Source organism: Ceratotherium simum, chromosome 31, assembly GCF_057802395.1.
Source record: "Ceratotherium simum simum isolate JZ-2026a chromosome 31, ASM5780239v1, whole genome shotgun sequence".
Lineage (NCBI taxonomy): Eukaryota > Metazoa > Chordata > Mammalia > Perissodactyla > Rhinocerotidae > Ceratotherium > Ceratotherium simum.
Window position 1 is genome coordinate 31,172,090 of NC_141930.1, and position 21,501 is coordinate 31,193,590.

The following is a 21,501-nucleotide window of genomic DNA, read 5'->3' on the forward strand; positions in this document are numbered from 1 at the left end:
GCCAGTGCATCCATGGCAACCCAGGTCTTTATTCCAAAACTCATGCTTTTTCCTTTATATAGGAGAGAATTCTTTTAAAAACCTGTTTCTTGTCCTTATTAGGTAGTTCAAAAACAAAAGTTTGGGCAAGTCCTTCACAGGAAAATAGGAAAAAGATTGTTTTCTGTCCTGGAATTAACAGTGATACCTGTAGTTTAGAGCTAAGTACACACATATCGTGGGTGCATGTTCATTTTTTTTCTGAGGGAGAATGTGATCTGAAAAGTTTGGAGACCACTGCTCTAAGCTACAGTTGGCCCATCTAGAGAGTGAGAGTACTGCTCCTCGGCTCTTGTGATTGTTCTGCGGCTTCGGTCCACCATCTTGTGAGGATCAGACGGTACCAGTGCTCCACGGCTGGTAGCTCCGGGGAAGTGTGGGATCCTGGGTGTGACTGTCAGGGAGTGGTTCTCACGTGCTCTGTGTTCATCCCTAGGTATAGGCGCTTGTCAGTCCACTTACTGGGAATCATACTGAAGGTGGTTTTTGAACTTGTTAGATTGCAGAAGTGGTAGCCTCAGTAAACAGGCCTTGAAAGTAGACATTGTCTTGTAATCGTGTGCAGAATTACTTGTTTGTGTGTGTAATGACTTGTTTGTGTAAGGTAAATAGAGTGTTTAAAATTCATACAGTACAGGTACTTTTGAAATTTGGAAAAGATTAGTTTTCTGGGGCTATTTTATTAATTTTTAGATATTAAAGTAAGTACAGATGACAGTGTGTATTGTGCTTTGATTTTGAAAGAGATTCTTCGTTGTTGTTTAAATTCTAATTTGCCTTGTTATTTTATTCTTGTTTTTTTAGGGAATATCTTGGTAAACAGCTCCAATCGGAGCAACCTCAGACTGCTGTTGCCCGGAGCTGAACTCTGCTCGCCCGCCTGGGAGTCTCCCACCTTTCTGCTTTCACCTGTGACCCAACCTGGAGTGGGACTCTCAGTAGTTAGGGTCAAGAACAAATAATTTTTCATTTTGCTTGCAATTTTCTTCTGTTGTGTAGCTTTTGCCAATGCTGATTTCCTATAAAAGTGTTACCCATTAAGTTGTATAAAGGTAGGTGCTTTCTGTGTCTAAGGAAAATATTACTGTTAAAATATACTGCTTGTGACTTCTGTATTTATTATTCTCTGCAAATGAATATAGTTATTAAAGGATTCTCACTCCAAACATGTTTTTCTCTTTACTCGTTCCTTACTTGGACTTGAACAAAAATCACCTGTTGTCCCAACCAAATTGGGAGAATTGTTCCAAAGTAATGAATGGTTTCATTTTGCATAACCTTGTAGTTCTAAAGTAGATATCAGTGACAATCATTATGCTGGAAATTGTTAGTGCTTTAATTCCCAAGAAGTGCTTTTGTACATGGGAAGCAATACTCCCTTGTCCTCATGTTTTAATTGTTATCCTATATATTAAAATGATCTCGAGGCACCTTTTTTCCCTTTAAATCTTTACACTCAGTTTGCAGAACTTATAACAATTACAAAAGCAATCACTTTCATTTTTTTTCTTTGCTAATGTTTTTGATTAACATTCAATGATTAGATCCTCCTCAAAATTTAATACCATTTACATGTTCAATTAAACTGTAAAACCTAACAAGTAGACTTATAAATCTGACAAAATCTGAGTATTAACTTGTATAAATCTAATCAGGCACACATTTAGTAGAACAAATTCTGTTAAGCATTTTTAAGCATCTTAAAAAACAACCTAAACAAAGAGCACAATAATTACAGAATGGTGTTACTACACCTATATAAATACAGTTTACTCAAAATCATCAATATTATAGGATTGAATAATTTCCTCATTTTTTCTGTACTTATTTTTATGTATTTCTCTTTTAAAATCCTTTTCTCTTGTTGACTATCAGTCTATTCTCAATTTGTTAGAAATAATTTCACTGAAAGTTGAAATATATTAGGAAAAACTTGGTGTAGAATTTAGGTATTTTATTGGATTTCTTGTTGAGGGCACAATAAGTTTACAAAGTGTGACAGGAAACCCAAGTAAATAAACCAATTTCTAAAATATCATCCATTAACCATTTATAATAAAATTAATCTGAGCAGGTGTGCACAGTAATTTTACCAAAAAAAACAACTTCCAATTTTCAGATCTTGAGAGGCACATAGACAATCACATTAATGAGAAAGTGAAATCATATCTTGCTTTTTTTGAAAACAACTTTTTTGGGTCTTGTTGATCCTCATATTTTAAAAGATGTGTGAAAAGGGCCTTCCCATTGGCAGGTAAAGTTTATTCCTACACGTTGCACCTGGCCAGTCACAAATACCAGATTTATATAATATATCCATTTATATAATATAGTCTTTCCTTACTATTTAGCCATATCAGAGTAATTGAGGTTAATTTTCGTATAATTAAATAATTTTGTGACCTCTAGCTGTTCAAATCTTGGAAAGCACAGAGCCAGGTTTGATGCTTTTGATTTATTTGATAATTGCTTAAGAGCAAGGTTCTCTTATTCTCATTCTTTGCCTTTGAAAATAGAGAACATTTGAGACTAAATTTTGAAATCACTTGAAGTTAGTAGGTGTCAAAGTTACTTTTCAAATCTGAACCTTGTGATGAAATCACTTTTTAGTTTGAAATTTGTCTCTTGTTTTGCTGTACAAAATGTTCTGTTCTGGTTAAGAGCTGTGGCTCCTTTAACTTTCTGAACAAGTTTCCAATGGGCAAGTCAGTTGGAAAGAAGAATGAGCTGCAAATAATTTTGTGTTACTTCAACATTTATGAAAATCTGACACCAAGTTCACATTCTCTTTCGGTTCTTAAAAGAGAAAGAGTGTTGGTTACTCTTCCAAAAATAGTGAAGAAGTGGAAGAAATACTCTATGATTGAAGGAAGACTGGTTCTAGAAGCTTTACTTTACAGGAACTATGCCTTTGTCCTTTCCTCCCTCTCAAAGAAAGAAAATATCAGGAAATTTGGTTGGAAGAACCACTGTACAAAGATTATTGAATAACAATGTGCCATAGTAGAAATAAAATATTTGCAGCAATAGCACAAAGGTTGCAGGGACGAAGAAATGGAATTATACTCTTGTAAGGTTCTTACATGATACATGAAGTGGTATAAGATTAATGTAAAATAGACTGTGATAAATTAAGAATACATATTTAATTCCCTACAGCAACCACTAAAACAATAAACTGAAACTAGAAGTGTAGCTAAAGAACCATTAGTGAAGACAAAATTGGATACTAAAAAGACTTGCGGGCCGGCCCCGTGGCTTAGCGGTTAAGTGTGCGCTCTCCGCTGCTGGCAGCCCGGGTTCGGATCCCGGGCGCACACCGACGCACCGCTTCTCCGGCCATGCTGAGGCCGCGTCCCACATACAGCAACTGGAAGGATGTGCAGCTATGACACAACTATCTACTGGGGCTTTGGGGGGAAAATAAATAAATAAAATTATTAAAAAAAAAAAAAGACTTGATTAAGCCCCAAGAGGGCAAGAGAGGAGAAACAAAGGAGAGAGAGGGGACACAGAAAATAAATAGTAAGAAAATAGACTCAACCCAACAGTAACAATAACTCCGTTCACGGGAGGGGGCTGGGACTCCCTCCATTGTACATCCAGAATTTTAACTGTTCAGCACTGCCACTTCCAGGAAACCCATTGCTTCTAGTTCCCAACGTTTGGGGAGAAGAGGTGTTCTGGAGTGCTAAGTGGCTTGTTTCTATCACCTTTCATATCATCTACCCCTTTGCAGGCTGTTAATAGAGTGGAAAAGCAGAAACCTGTCAGTTACCATTCTTCCATCAGCTCTCCAGGTTCCAAATTTTCTTGACAGCATTTGCTGTCATCTTCTCTTTGTCCTTGTGGGTTTCCTCCTTTGGTTTGTTTTTTGTTTATTCCTTTTTTGTCTTTTGTAGCCTTCAAGTGGGGTTCAGGAGAAAGCAGAGATAAATATGTTGTTTAGTTCACCATGTTTAACCTGAAGTCCCAAAGGTGGCGTTTGTAATCAAAGTTGATGTGTAAGGTCCATTTTAGAATAAGCCTAGGTTAAATTTGGGAGTGAGGAGGGAGATGTGTCAGAGTGTATGGACTCAGAGTTGGAAGCATTTAGAGGCTGACAGAAAGTGTTCTAACAATACTTAACATCTGGAGTTGTGAGAATTAAAATTGGTTTGTTTAAAGTATTGAAAACAGATCATAATCATTACGTGTATTTTATGTAACATGGTGGACAGATGGGTATCCTGCCTCTTCTTGATTTATACCAGGGACAGGCAACCTGTTTTATTGCAAACAGCTCTAGTTAGAATGTTTTCTCGATTTTAGCCATTATCAGTTGCTAGTAATTTTCAAAATTTGGGCCAAGTTCTACCTTTGGAATAACACAGAAAAAGTCTTATCATTAAGAATCTACTTTCTTTTAAAACGTTTATTCTAAAACAATGATTCTTTATTTTTCTCATTTAAAATGTTTCTATTTGAATGCTAAACGTTTTAGGTCACATTTTACATACAAAGGTGAAGCGGACATGTCTGTGTGATGTGTTAATCAGCTGTGTGGCCATGATCCTCCTCCCCCAGCAGCCTAGACGTCAGGAGGAACCATCTGCAGAAACGATGCAGAAGTGAGGTTTTGAGTTGGTTGGTTGTCATAAAACTACTTTAAAACAAGATATTTGCATGTGTTCCATGTGGTTCTCTGAGGGCCTGCACTTGGAAGAGAGTATGCCTGCCTTTAACGTGCAAAAGGAGTGGTCTTGACTGGGGCTTTGTGCAGAGATGTTGCCTTGATGGCTCTCTGCGACCCTCTGCACCAGCACAGCTGGCTGGACCCGGGATCAGAGCCTGACTCACAGACAGCAAATCAGGAGGTGGCAGATCACTGTCTTCTGGTGGCCCAGTCCAGATTGGGGCCCAGGAGGACAGTCACAGCTGACCCAGACCTCTCCAGACTTTGGCATATAAGACTTAGATGATAGTAAGAGGCAGTGAGATGATACAAATGGAAGAGATACCTAGAGAGATAAAGAGGCAGTGAAAACACTCAGCAAAAATCCACAAAGCAGAGAGGATAAGTGTGGAGAGGTGAGTTGGGTGACAGCTGGGTGAGAGCAGAGGGAGGTAGAGAGGCACCCAGTCATGAGCCTGGCGGAAAACCGGCGTCCCTGAGGACCAGAGCTGACTGCGTGCTGGCTCGGCTTCTACAGAGCCTGTCTCCTGCCTTCCCTGCTTCTCAGGGCGTCCGTTCCTATTCCCACTGAGCGGGTTAACCTGAGCATTCCTTCGGAAGGAGCCTGAAACACACTGGAAGATGCACAGTGTCTTTTGTGTGGACTTGATCCACATTAGGTGGATGAGAGGTGCTGCAGTCAGGTTTGCGTGATGAAGGATGGGACAAGCTTGTCTGGGGAAAACCGGATTTTTGTCACTTGCAAATGCAATGGTCAGGATGATTTTGAAGGAGAATGAATTTTGCAGGGTCACGGTAGAAAGAGTTCAAAACTTTCCTTGATTTCAAGGGAGGTGTTTTCCCTTGTCAATCCATCTTTCTGTCTACCTGGCCATCCGTCTATCCATTCACCCATCCTCCATCTGAATCTTATCGAGATTCCATTTATTGCTACTGAGACCTAAGTGCTTTCGAGAATTTGCGGTAATTGTGAAGATGGACTTGGCCTCTATTCTCCTCAGGTTTTTGAGAAGGAGGAATTGCTGACTTAACTCCTGAATACAGAGCTTTATCCCAGTGAATGTTCAGTCTGCCTTGCCTCATGGAATACACTGTTGCAATGGCTTCCAGTTCCCTCTCTGCAGGAACTCTTCCCTAACCCTCACCCCGAGAAAGGAACCTGGCCTCAAGTGAGTACTCCACATTTCTGTCACCCTGCCCACAGTGACCCAGCTCCTATGGTAACCCCTCCCAAGAACCCTGGAATTGAGGTTCATTCAGAGATATCCAGTTAGTCTCTGCAGCATAGTAGACTCAGCTGATTTATTCTGATACAGTGTTATTATTTATTTTGATGTAATTTCACACATACAGAAAAGTACCAAGAATAGTACAAAGAGCTCCCTTATGTCTCTTTTCAAATTCGTGCTGGCTTGATTATTGATATTTTAAAATACACTGTGATATCTGGTACTGGTAGGTGAGTCTCTGATGCTTCTTTTCCCCAAACTCTTTTTAGGTTTTTTTTTCCAGTTTATTTTTCTAGATGAGATTTGAATCATTTCTTCAGGTTTCAGAAGATTCCATTGAGATTTTGATGTAATTTATTTTAATCTATACATTAATTTGAGAAGGCACTTAGAGGACTAACTTTGCCCATTCAAAAACTAAAATCTCTCTCCGTTTAGTCAATGTGTCTAAAGTTATTATAGCTTCAACATATAGATCCCACAAATTTTGTTAAAGCTATTTCTACGTTTATTTTTGTTGTGAAAAACATTTTCTCCCATTATATTTTCTAACCACTATTGCTAGTATATAGGAACATTATTTGTAAGTATATATAAATAATTATCCTGTGTCTAGTCACTTTACCATATTGTTGTTGACTTTAACAACCTTTTAGTCTCATATTTTTTCTGGGGATATAATCACGTATCCTACAACTAATGACCATTTTGTTTCCTTCTTTCTAATAGCAGTGCGGGTCCTTTCTGTTCCGTGTCAGTAATGGAGAGATCTGTGTTAAATGTAAGCTCTGCCTCGTACTATCAACTAGATATCAGTAGATATCAAATTTCTTTAGGCTTCAGCTTCGTTATCTGTAAACGGAAGAATGATGGGACCTGCTTCATGGGGTCATCTGGCTAAAGGAGAGGATGTTTGATGTAAGGATGGGTGTAAAGAGCACTTGAAATGCTGCTTATTACTCATTGGTCTGAACTCACAGGACGGTGCAACTTAATAGGGTATCCTCCATGAGTCGTTAAGGTGATGCCCCCAGTGTTTCCGTCTTATGCGGGATTCAACTGTTGGTCTGAGACGACTACCATGTTAAGGAGAGATACCTCTGTTCCTGGCCGACTCCACATTTTCCCTCAGTCGGTGGTAGATGCTGAATTTTGTCAATGCTTTTGTGGCGTCTGGTGGAATAATCCCATGGAAGTTCTTATTTGACCTATGGACGTGATATCCTAAGATCACCCTGAAATTAATACATGGATTTCCTAATGCTAAGATATCTTTATAGTTCTGGAATAAATAAATGCCATTTGGTCATGGCAAATTACTCTTTTCTCATACAAGTAAATTTTATTCATATTTTTAAATTCTTAATCTGTTTTTTAGTTTAGTAGCAATTCCTCTCAGCTTTGACCACTTGCACATTTAATAATTATAACTTTATGACCTCATCCAAATGGTTGATGAAAGTGTTGACCAAATCATGACCAGGTTTAGAACCTGGAAACAGATTGAAGGAACCCAAAATTCCAAGTAGCACCTCAGTTCTATGGTTGATGACTCCATATTGTACAGTTCATTAACTGAAAGGCCATAGTGATCAGAATTGGAATTTTTGGTTTAGTTGAACAACTTTGGCCTGCAAAGTATTTAATGTTGGAGTAATGGAGTCTGATCTTAGACAGACCTTACATAGATGTGTTCTTTCAGATGCTCTTGGCTGCAAGCGATAAAAACTTGACTCAAACTAGCTAAAAATCAATGACTGCATCCCATACGAGAAGCGCAGGGAGATCCGTTCAGGGCTCGCACAGCCTCGCCCTCAGCTGTGCATCTGCTTGCTGTGGCCCGACTCCCCAGGCTCCACGCCAGACTCTCCAGTTGTCTCTCTCTTTTCTAGGAGTCCATAGCAGACATCCCTTCACTTCTCATGACCAAAAGCCATGCACAGCTGATGGCAGGGCAGTGGAGTTAGCTGGGATGGCCTTGCTAGCTTATCACCACACCTTTCCCCAAACAAAACGAGGCTTCCACTGCTGTAGGCTTTCGAATAAGACTGAATAAAAAATAGTCCTTCAAAAATCATTCTTTTAGAATATAAATGTTGGAGCCATATTTGTATATAAATATCCCATTTTACAAAAAGCCATTTTAATAAAAATTATTCTGACAGGAAGATGTCTGAGCAACTCCACATATACAAATCATGCTGTTACTATGCAGTTTTTATTGGTGCATTTAAATTTTGAAAGAAATGTCTCCTGAACTTCTGCTTATCTTATTTTTTTCCTACCAAGTTGCTGCTAAATATATATCGCTATCAAGAAATGAATATTTATCATATGCAAAGCACCATGCTGAGCCTGGACAGGAAAAATCAAACAAGAAGGCTGGAACTTACTGTCCAATACCCACGAACCGAAAATAGGACATGTTTAGCCTCACAAAATACCACACACATACAGAGTTTTTTTCTTAAAAAAATTACCTCATTCCACAATGACAGGATGGAGGAAGAAGGCCATAAAAGATGACTTGCATGAGTATCAGTTGGCATGTAGGGGGCTTCCTGCCAGAGGCGCCTTGCTTAGAGCTCAGGGGAGGTGTTAAAATGGGCTCCCAGAGTGGAGCCGGGGGCTGCAGAGTCCACATGTTCTGGGTGAGCCTAGGGTGGCCCTGCTCTGCACCAACAACCTGTGAATAAAGTGGGCATGGTGTTTGTCGACGGCTGATGACTACTGGGGCCACTTCTTCATCCTGTACTTTGATGTTTGAAGCTGGGTTCAGTGTCAGCAGTGGCTTCCTGAAACGGGCCCCAGCATCAGAAACCTTCTGACCTCACTGTGCCAAAGACCAAGTAGTGTATAATGAAATTCAGAAAGAACAGTCATTTCTCGTAAGAAAACTACAGGGAGGAGAAATGATATATGGAAAGTTAAGAATCTCCAAAAAGTCAATGGTAAGTGTAGAATAAGAGGCACAGACCAAACTTAGCTCTTCAGAGTTGGGGGCACACACTCAGTTGGAGATGTTAGGTTGGCTTCAAAAATGAAATCATGGTTTTTTTTTTTCCTATTTAGGCAATATAATGTTGCTCTCCTCCATTAAATACTGTATACACCAGTCTCAAGGTTGGTTTTGTTTTGTGTGGACACTTGGGTGGATGCGGGGTGCCCCTTGAACTTCATGCTCCATGCTGAACTTTCTGTGGCTCCCTCGAAACACACACACAACTGGTGCCTACTGATTCCTCTCTCTGGAACACTCTTGGGCTCCCAGTGCCTGTCCCTCCTTGATTTTTGCAGGATTGTCCCTTCCCAGGCAGAGGCTGTAAAAAGCCCCTGGTGGATTCTCCGTCCTCTCTTCCCTCACCTTGGCAACCAAGAAGGCCTCATGTTCCAGCCTTTAGACATGAGAGCTAAAAGGGGGGTCTGGAAGAGGACCCAAGGGGACAGGAGGCCTTTAGGGAGATTGCAGTGTTTATGAAAAGAGGCTGTCACATAGGGCAGGTGAGAGGGTCCCTCAACTGGTTCCCTCCCCTAAAGCCAGGTTAGACGAGGCTCCAAAGTTTGTGGGTGCTGGAGGAAGGCAACTCTTTCATTTCCCATTTGGATGTCTCCTGAACTGCTGCACTAGCTGATCTGCTGATTTGCTAGGGGACCTGGGAAAAGGGCTTGATGAGAGAAAGGTGGTAGTTTGGCCAAGTGGAAAGCAGAGCCAGGATCTCCCTCAGGGTAAGGGAGTTGGGGCCACGCAGGCAGGTGAGACGGAGGCTGCGGGTTTGCTGGAGACCAGCTCAGTGTTGGGAAAGTAGGTAGACACAAAAGTAGGTAGAGAAGTTTTCGGTGATGCCACTAGGTGGGGCCAAACTGAAAGACACGTCATATCTTGCAGGGTACCACTTATACATAGAGGAGCTGCTGGGGATTAACTGTCAGTGGGTCTTGTTGGGGACCCATCCTCACCAGTTCTTCCGACAAGGAACTAGTTTCAGACAATTATAATCAATAAAAACACAGCAGCCGTTTCATCCTCATGAGGTTCTGGCTTATATAATGGATTAGCAGCTACCACTAGGCAAACTCAACATGAGCAGAATCACGTGGAGAAATACCATATTTCATCCTCTTCCTCCTCTTTCCAACAACAGAGAGGCAAGCATTTGAAAGGGGTATGTGAGCGACACAGCGGAACGGCTCTGTGTTCCCACTCTTCCAGCAACAGGAGCTGTGCTCTCAGCAGGAGAGAAGGGAGAGTGATTTTAATTGACTAGGAGGTTGACCTGTTGACCAGGTTGTTTTAATAATTAAAAGTGACTAAAAAGTAAGAGATCATACCGAAACCCCACTAAGGGAGCTAATTTGAGAGAAAAGGAGACTTTGATGGAGAAAATTAATATATGAACAATTTCTGGAAAAATGTCATCTTATGTATGTATTTCAATGGGATTCCTCAATGAAACGAATTACTTATTTTATCTATCCATCTATTTATCTATTTAGTCAATGTTCTCCACATTGGATTGTAAGCATCATGAGGTTGGAGATCAAGTCTATTTTATTCACTCAAATATATCTAAATCCCAGCCAATACTTGTATTAAGTGAAACTTAAATATTTGCTGCATGGGTGTTATGGAATTCTCCTCTGGATCTATCTTGTCCGTAATTTTGATTACTGCAGATTATGAAAATGTTAAATAGTTTTGCTAATTTCACTGGAAATAACAAAAACAGAAACTAATTAACTGTGTTAGGCACTGTGATAGGTGCTTTACAGGAATTGGCCCATCTGTACCCCACAAGAATGCGGTGAGGCAGTGTTAAACTCACTTTACAGATGAGAAAACTACAGCTAAGGGAGGTAAGGATGAGTAGCAAGTCACAAGGGGCAAAGCCAGGATTTAAACTCAAGTCAGTATCTTCTTAACCTTTACCTTGTAAAGGGTCTTTATATCCAAAGTATTCATCAATCACTTTCTCACACTTAGTATTCTTATTTTAATGAGACTCATTACACCTTCTATGGAAGACAATATGTTTATGGACTTTTGGATTATTTTAGATGATATAGAAAATGGAATATATTCTTTTTCCTTTTAAAAGTGGTGTAGGATTTCTGTTTCTGCCCCTGAAATATTAACTGCCACGGGAGTTAGCTTTTATGTTAGTTATCTGTTGCTGTGTAACAATATTACCACAAATGCAGCAGGTTGAAATAACACACATCTATTACATCACGGTTTCTGTGGGTCAGGAGTCTGGGCATGGCTTAGCTAGGTCTTCTGCTTTAGAGTTTCACAAAGCTGCAATCAAATGTTGGCCAGGGCAGTGGTCTCATCTGAAGATTGACTGCGGAAGGACCAACTTGCAAACTCATATTGTTTTTGGAAAAGTCCAGTTCCTTGCATGCTGCTGATTTGAGTGCTTCAATTTCCTGCTGGATTTTGGTCAGAGGTCATCCTCAGCTCCTTGACATGTGGTCCTCTCCGACTGGCAGCTCACAATATGGCAGCTTTTTTCTTCAAAGCCATCAAGGGAGAGAGTGTTACCCCCCGAGACAGGCATTACAATCTTATGTGACATAATCACATACGTGCAATCACATACATCCCATCACCTTTGCAAATCCTATTGCTTTGAAGGAAGTCACAGGTCCTGTCAATGTGCAAGGGGGGAGGATCACACGAGGGCATGAACACCAGGATGTGGGAATCGTGGGGGCCACCCTAGAGTGTGCCCGCCATAAACAACTGAAAGTCTGACAAAATATATAAAACAACTCTTTCAGACCCTGGATGACAGCCAGTGCAGGAGTGTGATCCCTGATACAAGGAAACAAGATTCACCCTATGATTGTTTTGGCTGACCGCCTGGAGGTGGTTCCCAGGTCACAGTGCAGAGACTGGCAATTCTGCTCAGTTGAAGCGAAAGATCAGCGTTTCTAGAGACCAAGGAGCTAGAATTTGTGGGCAGAATACAGGAGAGGAGGGACCTACAGAGAGCAAACTCTGAAGATCTAAAGAAGGGATACTTTCAAATCTTTGGCTGAATATTGGTTTGTGCATGCCTGGGGGGGCACCTCCACAAGGCTGACTGGCATTAGGCTGAACAATTCCCAGAGCTCAGACAGGGTTGAGAAGAGTCCCTGTTCTCTCCTGCAGGAGAGAGAGAACTTTTTATACGTGGAACATCAGATGGAGTCCTCAGAAGTGTCACACCTTAGTTGTGGGGCTAAATTAGCTCTAGACTAATGGCTGCTCTGGATCTGCCTTAACAAGGCTTACAAGCAAGCTTTGAAAGGATCACTGTCTTGGGGGCCGGCCCTGTGGCATAGTGGTTAAGTGTGCACGCTCTGCTGCTGGCCGCCTGGGTTCGGATCCCGGGCGTGCACTGATGCCCGGCTTGTCAGGCCATGCTGTGGCAGCCTCCCACATAAAGTGGAGGAAGATGGGCATGGATGTTAGCTCAGGGCCAGTCTTCCTCAGCAAAAAGCAGCAGATTGGCATCAGATGCTAGCTCAGGGCTGATCCTCCTCACAAAAAAAAAAAAAAAAAAAAAAATAGATCACTGTCCCTAAGTAACCTGTGTGCCAGCTCCCTTTAAAGAAATACGAAGAAATTCAGTACACAGCAACAAAAAAGTCACAATGTCTGGCATCCAATTAAAAAATTATAAAACATGCAAAGAAACAAAAAAAATATAACCCACAGCCAAGAGAAAAATCATTCAATGAAAACAAAGCCAGAAATGATAAAATGAGAGTATTAGCAGATAAGGATGTTAACACAACTATTATAATATGCTCTAAATGCTCAAGAATGTAGGGAAAAACATGAATTCAATGAGGAGAGAAAGCAAAGATATTAAGAAATACCCAAATGGAACTTCTAAGGGATAATGAGGTGAAATACACACTTGATTGGATTAACAGCAGATCAGAGACTACAGGAGAAAAGAACAGTGAGCCAAAAACAGTAATAGAAACTATCCAAAATAAAGCACAGAGCGAGGATACTGAAAAAATAAGTCTCAGTGAGCTGTGACATAATATCAAGTGGTCTAACATGTATGAAATTAAAGTATGAAAAGGAGAGAAGAGAGAGGAGGAACTAAAAATAAGAAAAAACAATGACCACAAATTTTCCATATTTGATGAAAACTGTAAAACCAGAGAGCCAAGAAACTCAATGAACCTCAATAAAAAAATGTAAAGAAAACATGAATAGCCCTAAACCTACTAAAGAAATTGAACTTGTAGGTAAAAATATTCCAACAAAGAACAGAAAACTCCATATCCAGGTAGCTTCGCTGGTAAAATATACAAAAATTTAAGGGAAAAAAATACCAACTTTACACCAATTTCTCCAGACAAAAGAATAGGAAGGAATACTTCCCAACTCATTTTCTGAGGCCAGAATTACTGTGACACCACAACCAGAAAAACTTTTCAAAAAAGAAAACTGTAGACCAATATCTTTCATGTACTTGGATGTAAAAATCTTAACAAAATTTTAGCAAACTGAATCTAACAATACATAAAAAAGATAATACATCATGTCCAAGTGGGGTTTATTGCAGGAATTCAAGATAGATTTAACATTCAAAACTCAATCAATGTAAATTCACCAAATTTACAGACTAAAAGAAGAAAAAAATATAATCATTTCAATATATGCAAGAAAGAATTAGACAAAATTCAATAGTGATTCACTATAAAAACTAGGGATAAAAGGAAAGTTCCTCAAGTTGATAAAGGCACTTATTAAAAACCTACAGTTGACTATGTTAAATGGTGACAAACTGAATGCTTTTCCCCTAAGATTAGGAAGAAGGCAATGATGTCTGTCTGTTCAACATTGTAACAGAAGTCCCAGTCTGTGCAATATGGCAAGAAAAAGAAAGCATATAGGTTGGAAAGCTAAATGTAAAACTTCAGTTATTCACGAATGACATCATCATTGTCTAGAAAACCTGAAGGAATATATAAAAACCACTAGAACTAGTAAGATCACAGGATATAAGGTCAACATTTAAAAATGCATTTGTCTATGCTAGCAACCAACAATTGGAAACTGAAATTTAAAATACCATAAAAGTACTTAAAAATTCAACAAAATGTGTGTGAGATCTGTACACTGAAAATCATAAAACGTTGCTGAGACAAATGAAAGAAGACAAAATTAATGAAGAGATATACCATGATCATGGATTAGGAGATGCAGTATGGTCAAGATGTCAATTCTTAATTGAGCCATAAATTAAATACAATCCCAACAAAAATATCATTAGGCTTTTTTGTAGAAATTGACAAACTGATTTTAAAGTTTACATAGAAATGCAAAGGACCTAGATGAACTGAAAGAAATTTGAAAGAAAGAACCAAGTTGGAGGACTTAACAGTATTGGCTTAAAGATAATAATCAGGTCAGTGTGGTACTGGTGTAAAAATCAACATAAACCAGTGGGGTAGAACAGAGTCCGGAATAGAGCTTGACGGAATAACACTAAACAAATGATGCCTAATTTGGGAGACTAAAATAAAAACGAGATAGAACAAAAATATTGGACGTAAAAGAATGTGACTTGGGAGGATCGTGATCTGAGTTTGTGTTCTAAGGTCCTTGCTTTACGTGGGAGGAAGAAAAAGATGTTGCTTAACTTTCAGGCTTCATAAGTTAAATATTTGTGGTGAAATATTTAGGGTAACTTAAAAATAAAACCAAGCCATGGCTGTAGAAGTGAGATAGAGATAAATTGAAATCCCAGCTCCACCACTCATAAGATTTGTGACTTAGTCTTACATGTGTAGTGACGCCTAGTTCATAGGTTGTTGAAAGGGTTCAGTGAAACAAATGAGTGGGAAGAGCTCCCTCAGCGCCTGGCTCATGCTCAGTAGATAGATGCTGGTCCTCATGCTGGTTTCCTGGTTTTAGCTGCCGTGGGACTTTGTACAGTCCCAGGGCTGTTTTCTGAGTTGCCAACGTCCTTCCAGAATTCTCTAGTAAATGAAAGGAGAGTGCTGGTTCCACCAGCCTTGCACAGATTTACTCTCCCGGGTGTGTGTGCGTGTGCACCCACGTGTTGCAGTCTGGCCGGCAGCAATCCTCGCCTGTTCTCCATAGAGTGTGCGGTACCACCATCGATCGGCCTCTGTTCCCAGCACCTAACACTATCTCCTACACATAGTAGTTGCTTGGTAAATATTGGTGGTTTTCATGAGATGCTTATCTGTAAATCAAACTTTGCTAAGGATTTTGGTGGATTTGAAAATAAGAAAAAAGAATTAAAGTGCACAAAGCAGTTGGATTTCTATTTAAATAGGTTTTAAAAAGGAAAACCTGGCTTAATCTTTAAATAGAGTCAGTGAAAGGTGCCTTGAGTTGCCTAGTAACCCCACACAGTTCTATTTATACAGTGTATTGCTCAGAAATTTGTGGGTTGGCTCTGTTCCTTTAGGATGTGGAAAAGTCCCCAGGGATTATGAGTTTACTCAGTGTGAAAAGCCTGACTGATGCAAAGCTTGTTAAAAGTAAACATATAATTAAAACTTTTTTCCTTAATTTTTATTTGGAAATAATTTCATGTTTACAAAAAGTTGCAAAAACAAAACTAGTACAAAGAATATTTATGGACAGATTCACCCTTTGCTAATATTTTTTCCCATTTGCTTTATCATCATTTGCTCATGCTCTCTCTTTTTCTTCACAAACACATACACACAGAAACATACACACTATTTTTCTGAACCATTTGATGGGAAGTTACATATATCATGACCCATTAGCCATAAATATTAAAATTTCTATTTCCTAAGAATAGGGATATTCTCTTATATAACCACAGTACAATTATCAACTACATAAGTGTACATTTACTTTTATCTGATTTACTGTCCATATTCCAATTTTTTTTTGGTTGACTTAATGTCCTTTATAGCAACATTTTCCCCTTCAGTACCAGATCTAGTTTAGGATTAGGAATTGCATTTAGTTGTCACGTCAATGTGTAATTTAAAAAAAGCTATGGAGGGAATCAGATGAGTGTTTTTTTTTTTAATTTAAAAATTGAATCCATGATAATCAAAGATTTAGGGTGCAGAGTTTTGTCTAAAATTTGCTGTCTTGGCATAAAAAGGGATTAGGGGCCGGCCCCGTGGCTTGGTGGTTAAGTGCGTGCGCTCCACTGCTGGCGACCCGGGTTCGGATCCCGGGCGCGCACCGACGCGCTGCTTCTCTGGCCATGCTGAGGCCGCGTCCCACATACAGCAACTAGAAGGATGTGCAGCTATGACACACAACTATCTACTGGGGCTTTGGGGGGAAAAATAAATAAGTAAAATCTTAAAAGAAAAAAAAAAGGGATTAGAATACTAGAAAACAAGTTTGCAGGTGGTAGAAAAACACTGACAAGAATGATTCCCTACAGCTGGGTAATTAGAACAGTCGTTCCTAAAGGACTTATGAGCTTTTAAAAATAGAGTCCTAGACACCATCCTCAGAAATTCAGATTTAATAGATTTGGTCTGAGGCCAGCGAACTGTTTTTTTTTTTTTTTTTAATTTCCTAGGTGATAATGATTATCAGCAGGTTCAGGAACACAAGGTGAGAAATGCCACCTGTAAGCCAGGACTGTGGCATCATCCCAGCGGAGGCTGACCCATACATGGTGGCCACAGAGGGCAAGCCTGAGTCTAGCCATGGAGCATGAGGGCAACTGTTGAAAGCCAACCATTGGCTCTGCACAAATTCAATTCTGCTCTTGAAAATCTCCCAGAGTGAGTTGTTGGGGCCAGCTCTACACCAAACAGACCTACTGTGGATGGGTTTGTGGCATAACCTTTGAACAAGCACTGTCGTCATGTTAGCTGCTCATGGTTAATCTGAGGATTGAGGGAGATAATATATACAAAACGCCTGGCTTGGAATTGATACTCAGTATGTGCTAGGTGAGTTGGATTTTGAATACAGGGTATTTAAAAGATAAATACTGTGCTTACAGCATCTTGAATAGTGGCACATAGCCTCAGAGTTTATCACTTCCCTGACATCACTCATGTCAATGTCTTAGCAATCAATGAAACTGCATACTATATGAAAGGCAAGGTTCAGACATAAAACATGTTAAATTAGGAAAAAAATTAGAGTAAACTCATGACTAACTGATTCTAAAATTTATACGAAAATGTAAAGGACTGAGAACAGCCGAAACAATTTTGAAAAGGAAAAAAAAAATGAGAGACTTACAGTACCTGATTTAAAGACTTACTCTGTAGATATAGTAATCAAGTCAGGGTGGTATTGGCATAAGAATAAACATATAAATCAATGGGATTTAGAAATCTCTATTCCTAGAGAAAGTCCAGAAGTAGACCTGATAGATATATATATATAACAATTTATTTGCCCAAGTGCAAAGGCAATTCAGTGGAGAAAGGATAGTCTTTTCAGCCAATGTTACTGGAGCAACAATTGGATATCCATATGTGAAAAATAAACTTCCATCTGTACTTTGCACCATATAAAATGATGAACTCAAACTGGATCATAGACCTAAATGTAAAACCTAAAACCAGCAAATTTCTAAATGGGTATTTAAAATACAGTTTATTTTTCTCTGACAGTAGGCACTGTGGGCCCCTCATTTGCATTCTTTGCTCCTCCTTATGGTATATCAGAGGGAGCCTGGCCCAGAGCTTACGTCCCAGAATTGGTTCCTACCTTTCCCTCTGGGACCTTAGAAGATGGCAAATAAATAGGAGAAAAAGAAGGACCGTTGTCATCCAAAATCTTGGGCATGGGAAGGAGAAATGGCCTAGAAGCACATTAATACATATGGCCTCTGAATGTGGTCTTGGCCCAAAATAGTATCATAATCAATATTTTTTTTATCCTTTAATGCAGAGCATTGCAGAGGAAATTCATTAATGTCATCAGTAAATATTAAGATCAATTAATGATTTTAAGATTCTGTATTAATTTAACACAATCTAATTTGTAAAAAATGACTTTTTCCATTTGTGAAAATACTTTCTGTTTTATCTTTCCCTTTATATTTGACTTCTAATTTAAAGCTTATCCTCTACTCTCGGTTCTCTCTCTCACATGGATATTTTTTCATATTCCATCTTTAAGAGGCAATCTCATTTTTTCCACTGATCTGGAAAACAATGAACACACTTACAGAGGTTGCATTTAGATGAGGCTTGATATTTCAAGAGACCGAATTAAGTAAGTAGAATCTTAATAGCCATTGGCATTTTCATGCACATAGAATCCCACCTTGACATTATTTGTATTTGTCAACCTTACAATGATGATTAATATTATTTATCACTAGATATTTTTACTCTCACCATCATATATAAATATCTATTTATTCTGTTACCTTTTTCAAAGAAACTGTGGACACAAGCACCTCCAAGAAGGGACCTCTTAGGTGAATGAGACTTCTCTCCTTGTAGGTGAGGTGGGCTCACCTGGAGGAGCCCTCGTGGGTTGGTGTCTGTGAGCTGAGGGAATGGAGACAAATATCCATGGGAGTGAATCCAGCCTTGTTCAGCTCAGTAAATCTCTACTGAGCAATGGCCTTGTGTGTGGCCTGCACTAGACAATGGTGCACTGTCTTTAAGTAGCTCACAGTTTAGTGAGAGATGACAGCCAGCGTTAGGTGAGGATTTACACTGGCTTTGCTAAGTGATAGAGGAAAATGAGGCGGGGCACTTCCTCCACATTCCTCCTATTTCCTGATGTGCCCTTATGTATAAAGGGCGCTCTAGCAGTATAACCTACCTGTCCTCTCACACTTTGTCCAGGAGGGGGAATGATTTAGCTAAGGGTCAATTCGGGAGGAGAAACTTGGCCTGTGGATCTCAGAACCTTCCTCCGGTCTCACTGGGAGCAAGCTGCCTGCAGGAAAGTCTGCCCCTGTTGGGAGGAGTCCGGCTGGTGCCCATCACTGCCATGACTGGTGGGTGACTGCCAAGATTTGGGGTTCAATATTGTGACATTTACTTGCTTGTACCCTCTAATAGCAGCTGTATTATTGATAAAGATGCTGCTTGGTGTTATTCTCAATGGGGTCAGGACACGGTAGGGAAAAGGAGTATCATTTATCAGGGTCCTCAAAGGTATCTACAGTAAGAATAAATAGAATAGGGGCACAGAGATAAGATCCCTAAGCTACCCTGGGGGTTCAGGGAAGACTTTTTGAAGAAAATGATCCTGGAACTGAATATTGAAGGATGAGCAGAGAGGTTCACCAGCCAACAGGAGAGGAGAGAGGGTGTGAAGACTGTTGTTGTCTGAGAGTGCATATTGTGTCAAGGCCTAGAGTCAAGAAGCAGCACTGTCTGTGTGAGGAGCAAAGCAAGCAAGACTTCTAGAGGGTGAGGTGGGCCAGGGGGACGTGTGAGATGAGGCCAGAGAGGTAAGTATGTGGAGTTGGCTTTGTTCTCCAACACGTCTATTGCCACCATTTGAGACTCATAGTCCAGAAAATTCCAATGGCTTAAATAACTGGGCAGGTATGTCTTGACAGTAAGATGTGTGAAACAGACTTGCGGACTTTCATGAAGAACATTCGTACTGTGAATCAACAGCCCATGTGGCTATCAACTATAGTGCCGTCTGAGTTACATTAATGCAGTGGAGCATGCGTGATGAGGAAGGCGAGCCAGCCAGCCTCTGGGATACTGGCATGGTAATATCCAGCACATTGTGCTCAGGCTTGGGCATCGCAATTTGTGAGAGACAGTGGAAAACCAGGGAACACTTAGTGATGTGTGAGCAGCACTTCAAAGTAGGTTATACAAAAAGGCATTGAAGAAATTGGAGTAAGTTGGATCCACTCTATATTGTCAGGTGATAAATTTTTGGCTTTATATAAAGAAAAAAATTTCTACTAGGGTTGTGTAGAATAAAATGTTGCTGAGAGGTAGTAACTCTAAAATTAGCCGTATGCAATGAGTGCTACTTTGTGGGAAGCACTGTGCCAAGTGCTCCAAATGCTTTATCTCGTTTAAAGCTTGGAACTGCCCTGTTGTGAGGATAGGATTGTTACTTTGCTTTTAGAGATGAGGAAATGGGCCTTGGCCAAGTGAGGCGAGCTACTCAAGCTCATGAGATTTGAACTCAGCTTTCACAAGTACTTGGTTGAGACCAGGAAAATCATGGTAGCCACTTCTCAAAGATAGAAAGTCAAAACCAGCATCAGATTTTATTAGGTGAGCACCTTTCAAATATTATAATGCAGTGGAATCCTTTTTAAAATGAGTGGAATCCCAGTATTTATCACAGAAAAAATGGACTTGCTCTGTATTAAAGTGGAGACAGATTGGTACACCTCCGTCCCTGGACCACCCAAGCTGGCTGAACCTCCTGCAACTTCAAAAATTCTTAGGACTTAAGGAAGCAGAGTTTGAAAAACTTTTAGATGAGATGATTTTTAATGATCCTGTGTTTCTATGGGGGATGAGACGGGGTGCAGGGGGGCCTAGATGTGAGAAAGCTGGAAAGCAGCTGCGATGGTCATGATGCAGGCCCCACTATCAGTTCCCCTACAGTAAAGCCAGCATATACGGGGTTAAAACCAAAGCACTCATCCCCTTTCCCTGCTTCTCTAAGTTACTTTCATATGTAAATATTGGCCTTTTTTAAACCTTTGTATCCCTGAACTTCACAAGGCAAATAGAAGTTACAAGCTGGTAAAAGCCCAGGTGGCCTCACACTGGGCTTACACTGAAGTTTTGGCTAATTACCAGTTCTTGAGGTTTGTTACAGGGAAACAGAGAACCAGAGAATATCAAGAAGCTGAACCTTCCCAGATCCCAACTCCTTGGCTTCCTGGCACCAGGATCCACCACTCATCACGGAGGCAGACAACCAAGGACGCCACCTGCGGATTCCCTTATCTCACCATCCTCCTCCCTGCCAGCAGCCTCACAAGGCCAAATGCAGGCTGGTGGGAGAGTGCCAACCACCAAGGCCACAGGCTCCCCCCTCCACAAGCAGCCACATTCCTCGCAACCTTTAAAACCCCTCTCCTCTCATCTTTCAGGGAGACGAGACGAATTTGAGGGCTCACTCTAGTCTCCCGGCTGACGTCACCCAAAATAAAAACCCTTTCCTTGCCATAAGCCTGGCATCCAGTTTTATTTGGTCCCTCTTGTGTGGCAGGTAAGGAACCTGTGTATGTGTCTGGTAACAGTCAGAACCCAATGGCCCATTCTGTGGAACACTGTTTTGTTTTAAATTAAACTTTATTTTTTAGGCAATTGTGGATTCATATGCAATTGTGAGAAATGATATAGAGAGATCCTGTGTACCCTTTGCTCAGTTTCCCCCAAGGGCAACATCTTAAAACATTATAGTGAGATATCAAAGCCAGGAGATTGACGTTGATACAGCCAAGAACATTTCTATCACAAAGGGCTCTCTCACATTGCCCTTTAATAGCTACACCCACTTCCGTCGGCTCCCTCCCAAACTCCTGGCAATCACTAATCTGTTAATCATTCCTATTATTTTGCATTTTAAGAATGTTATATAAATGGAATCATACAGTGTGT

The 21,501-nt window shown here is 40.2% G+C and overlaps 1 protein-coding gene across 4 annotated transcripts in view; it reads left to right on the top strand.

The window, feature by feature from the left end:
* The window catches only part of ATP6V1H (ATPase H+ transporting V1 subunit H), a 117,221-nt gene extending 116,016 nt beyond the window's left edge, over positions 1 to 1,205 (top strand). For all 4 annotated transcript variants that reach the window (XM_087420568.1, XM_087420571.1, XM_087420570.1 and 1 more), the window contains one exon: positions 844 to 1,205. In XM_087420568.1, coding sequence (XP_087276694.1) covers positions 844 to 904 — 61 coding nt within the window. In that variant the 3' untranslated portion in view covers positions 905 to 1,205. The remainder of the gene's footprint in view (positions 1 to 843) is intronic.
* Positions 1,206 to 21,501: the final 20,296 nt, after the last annotated feature.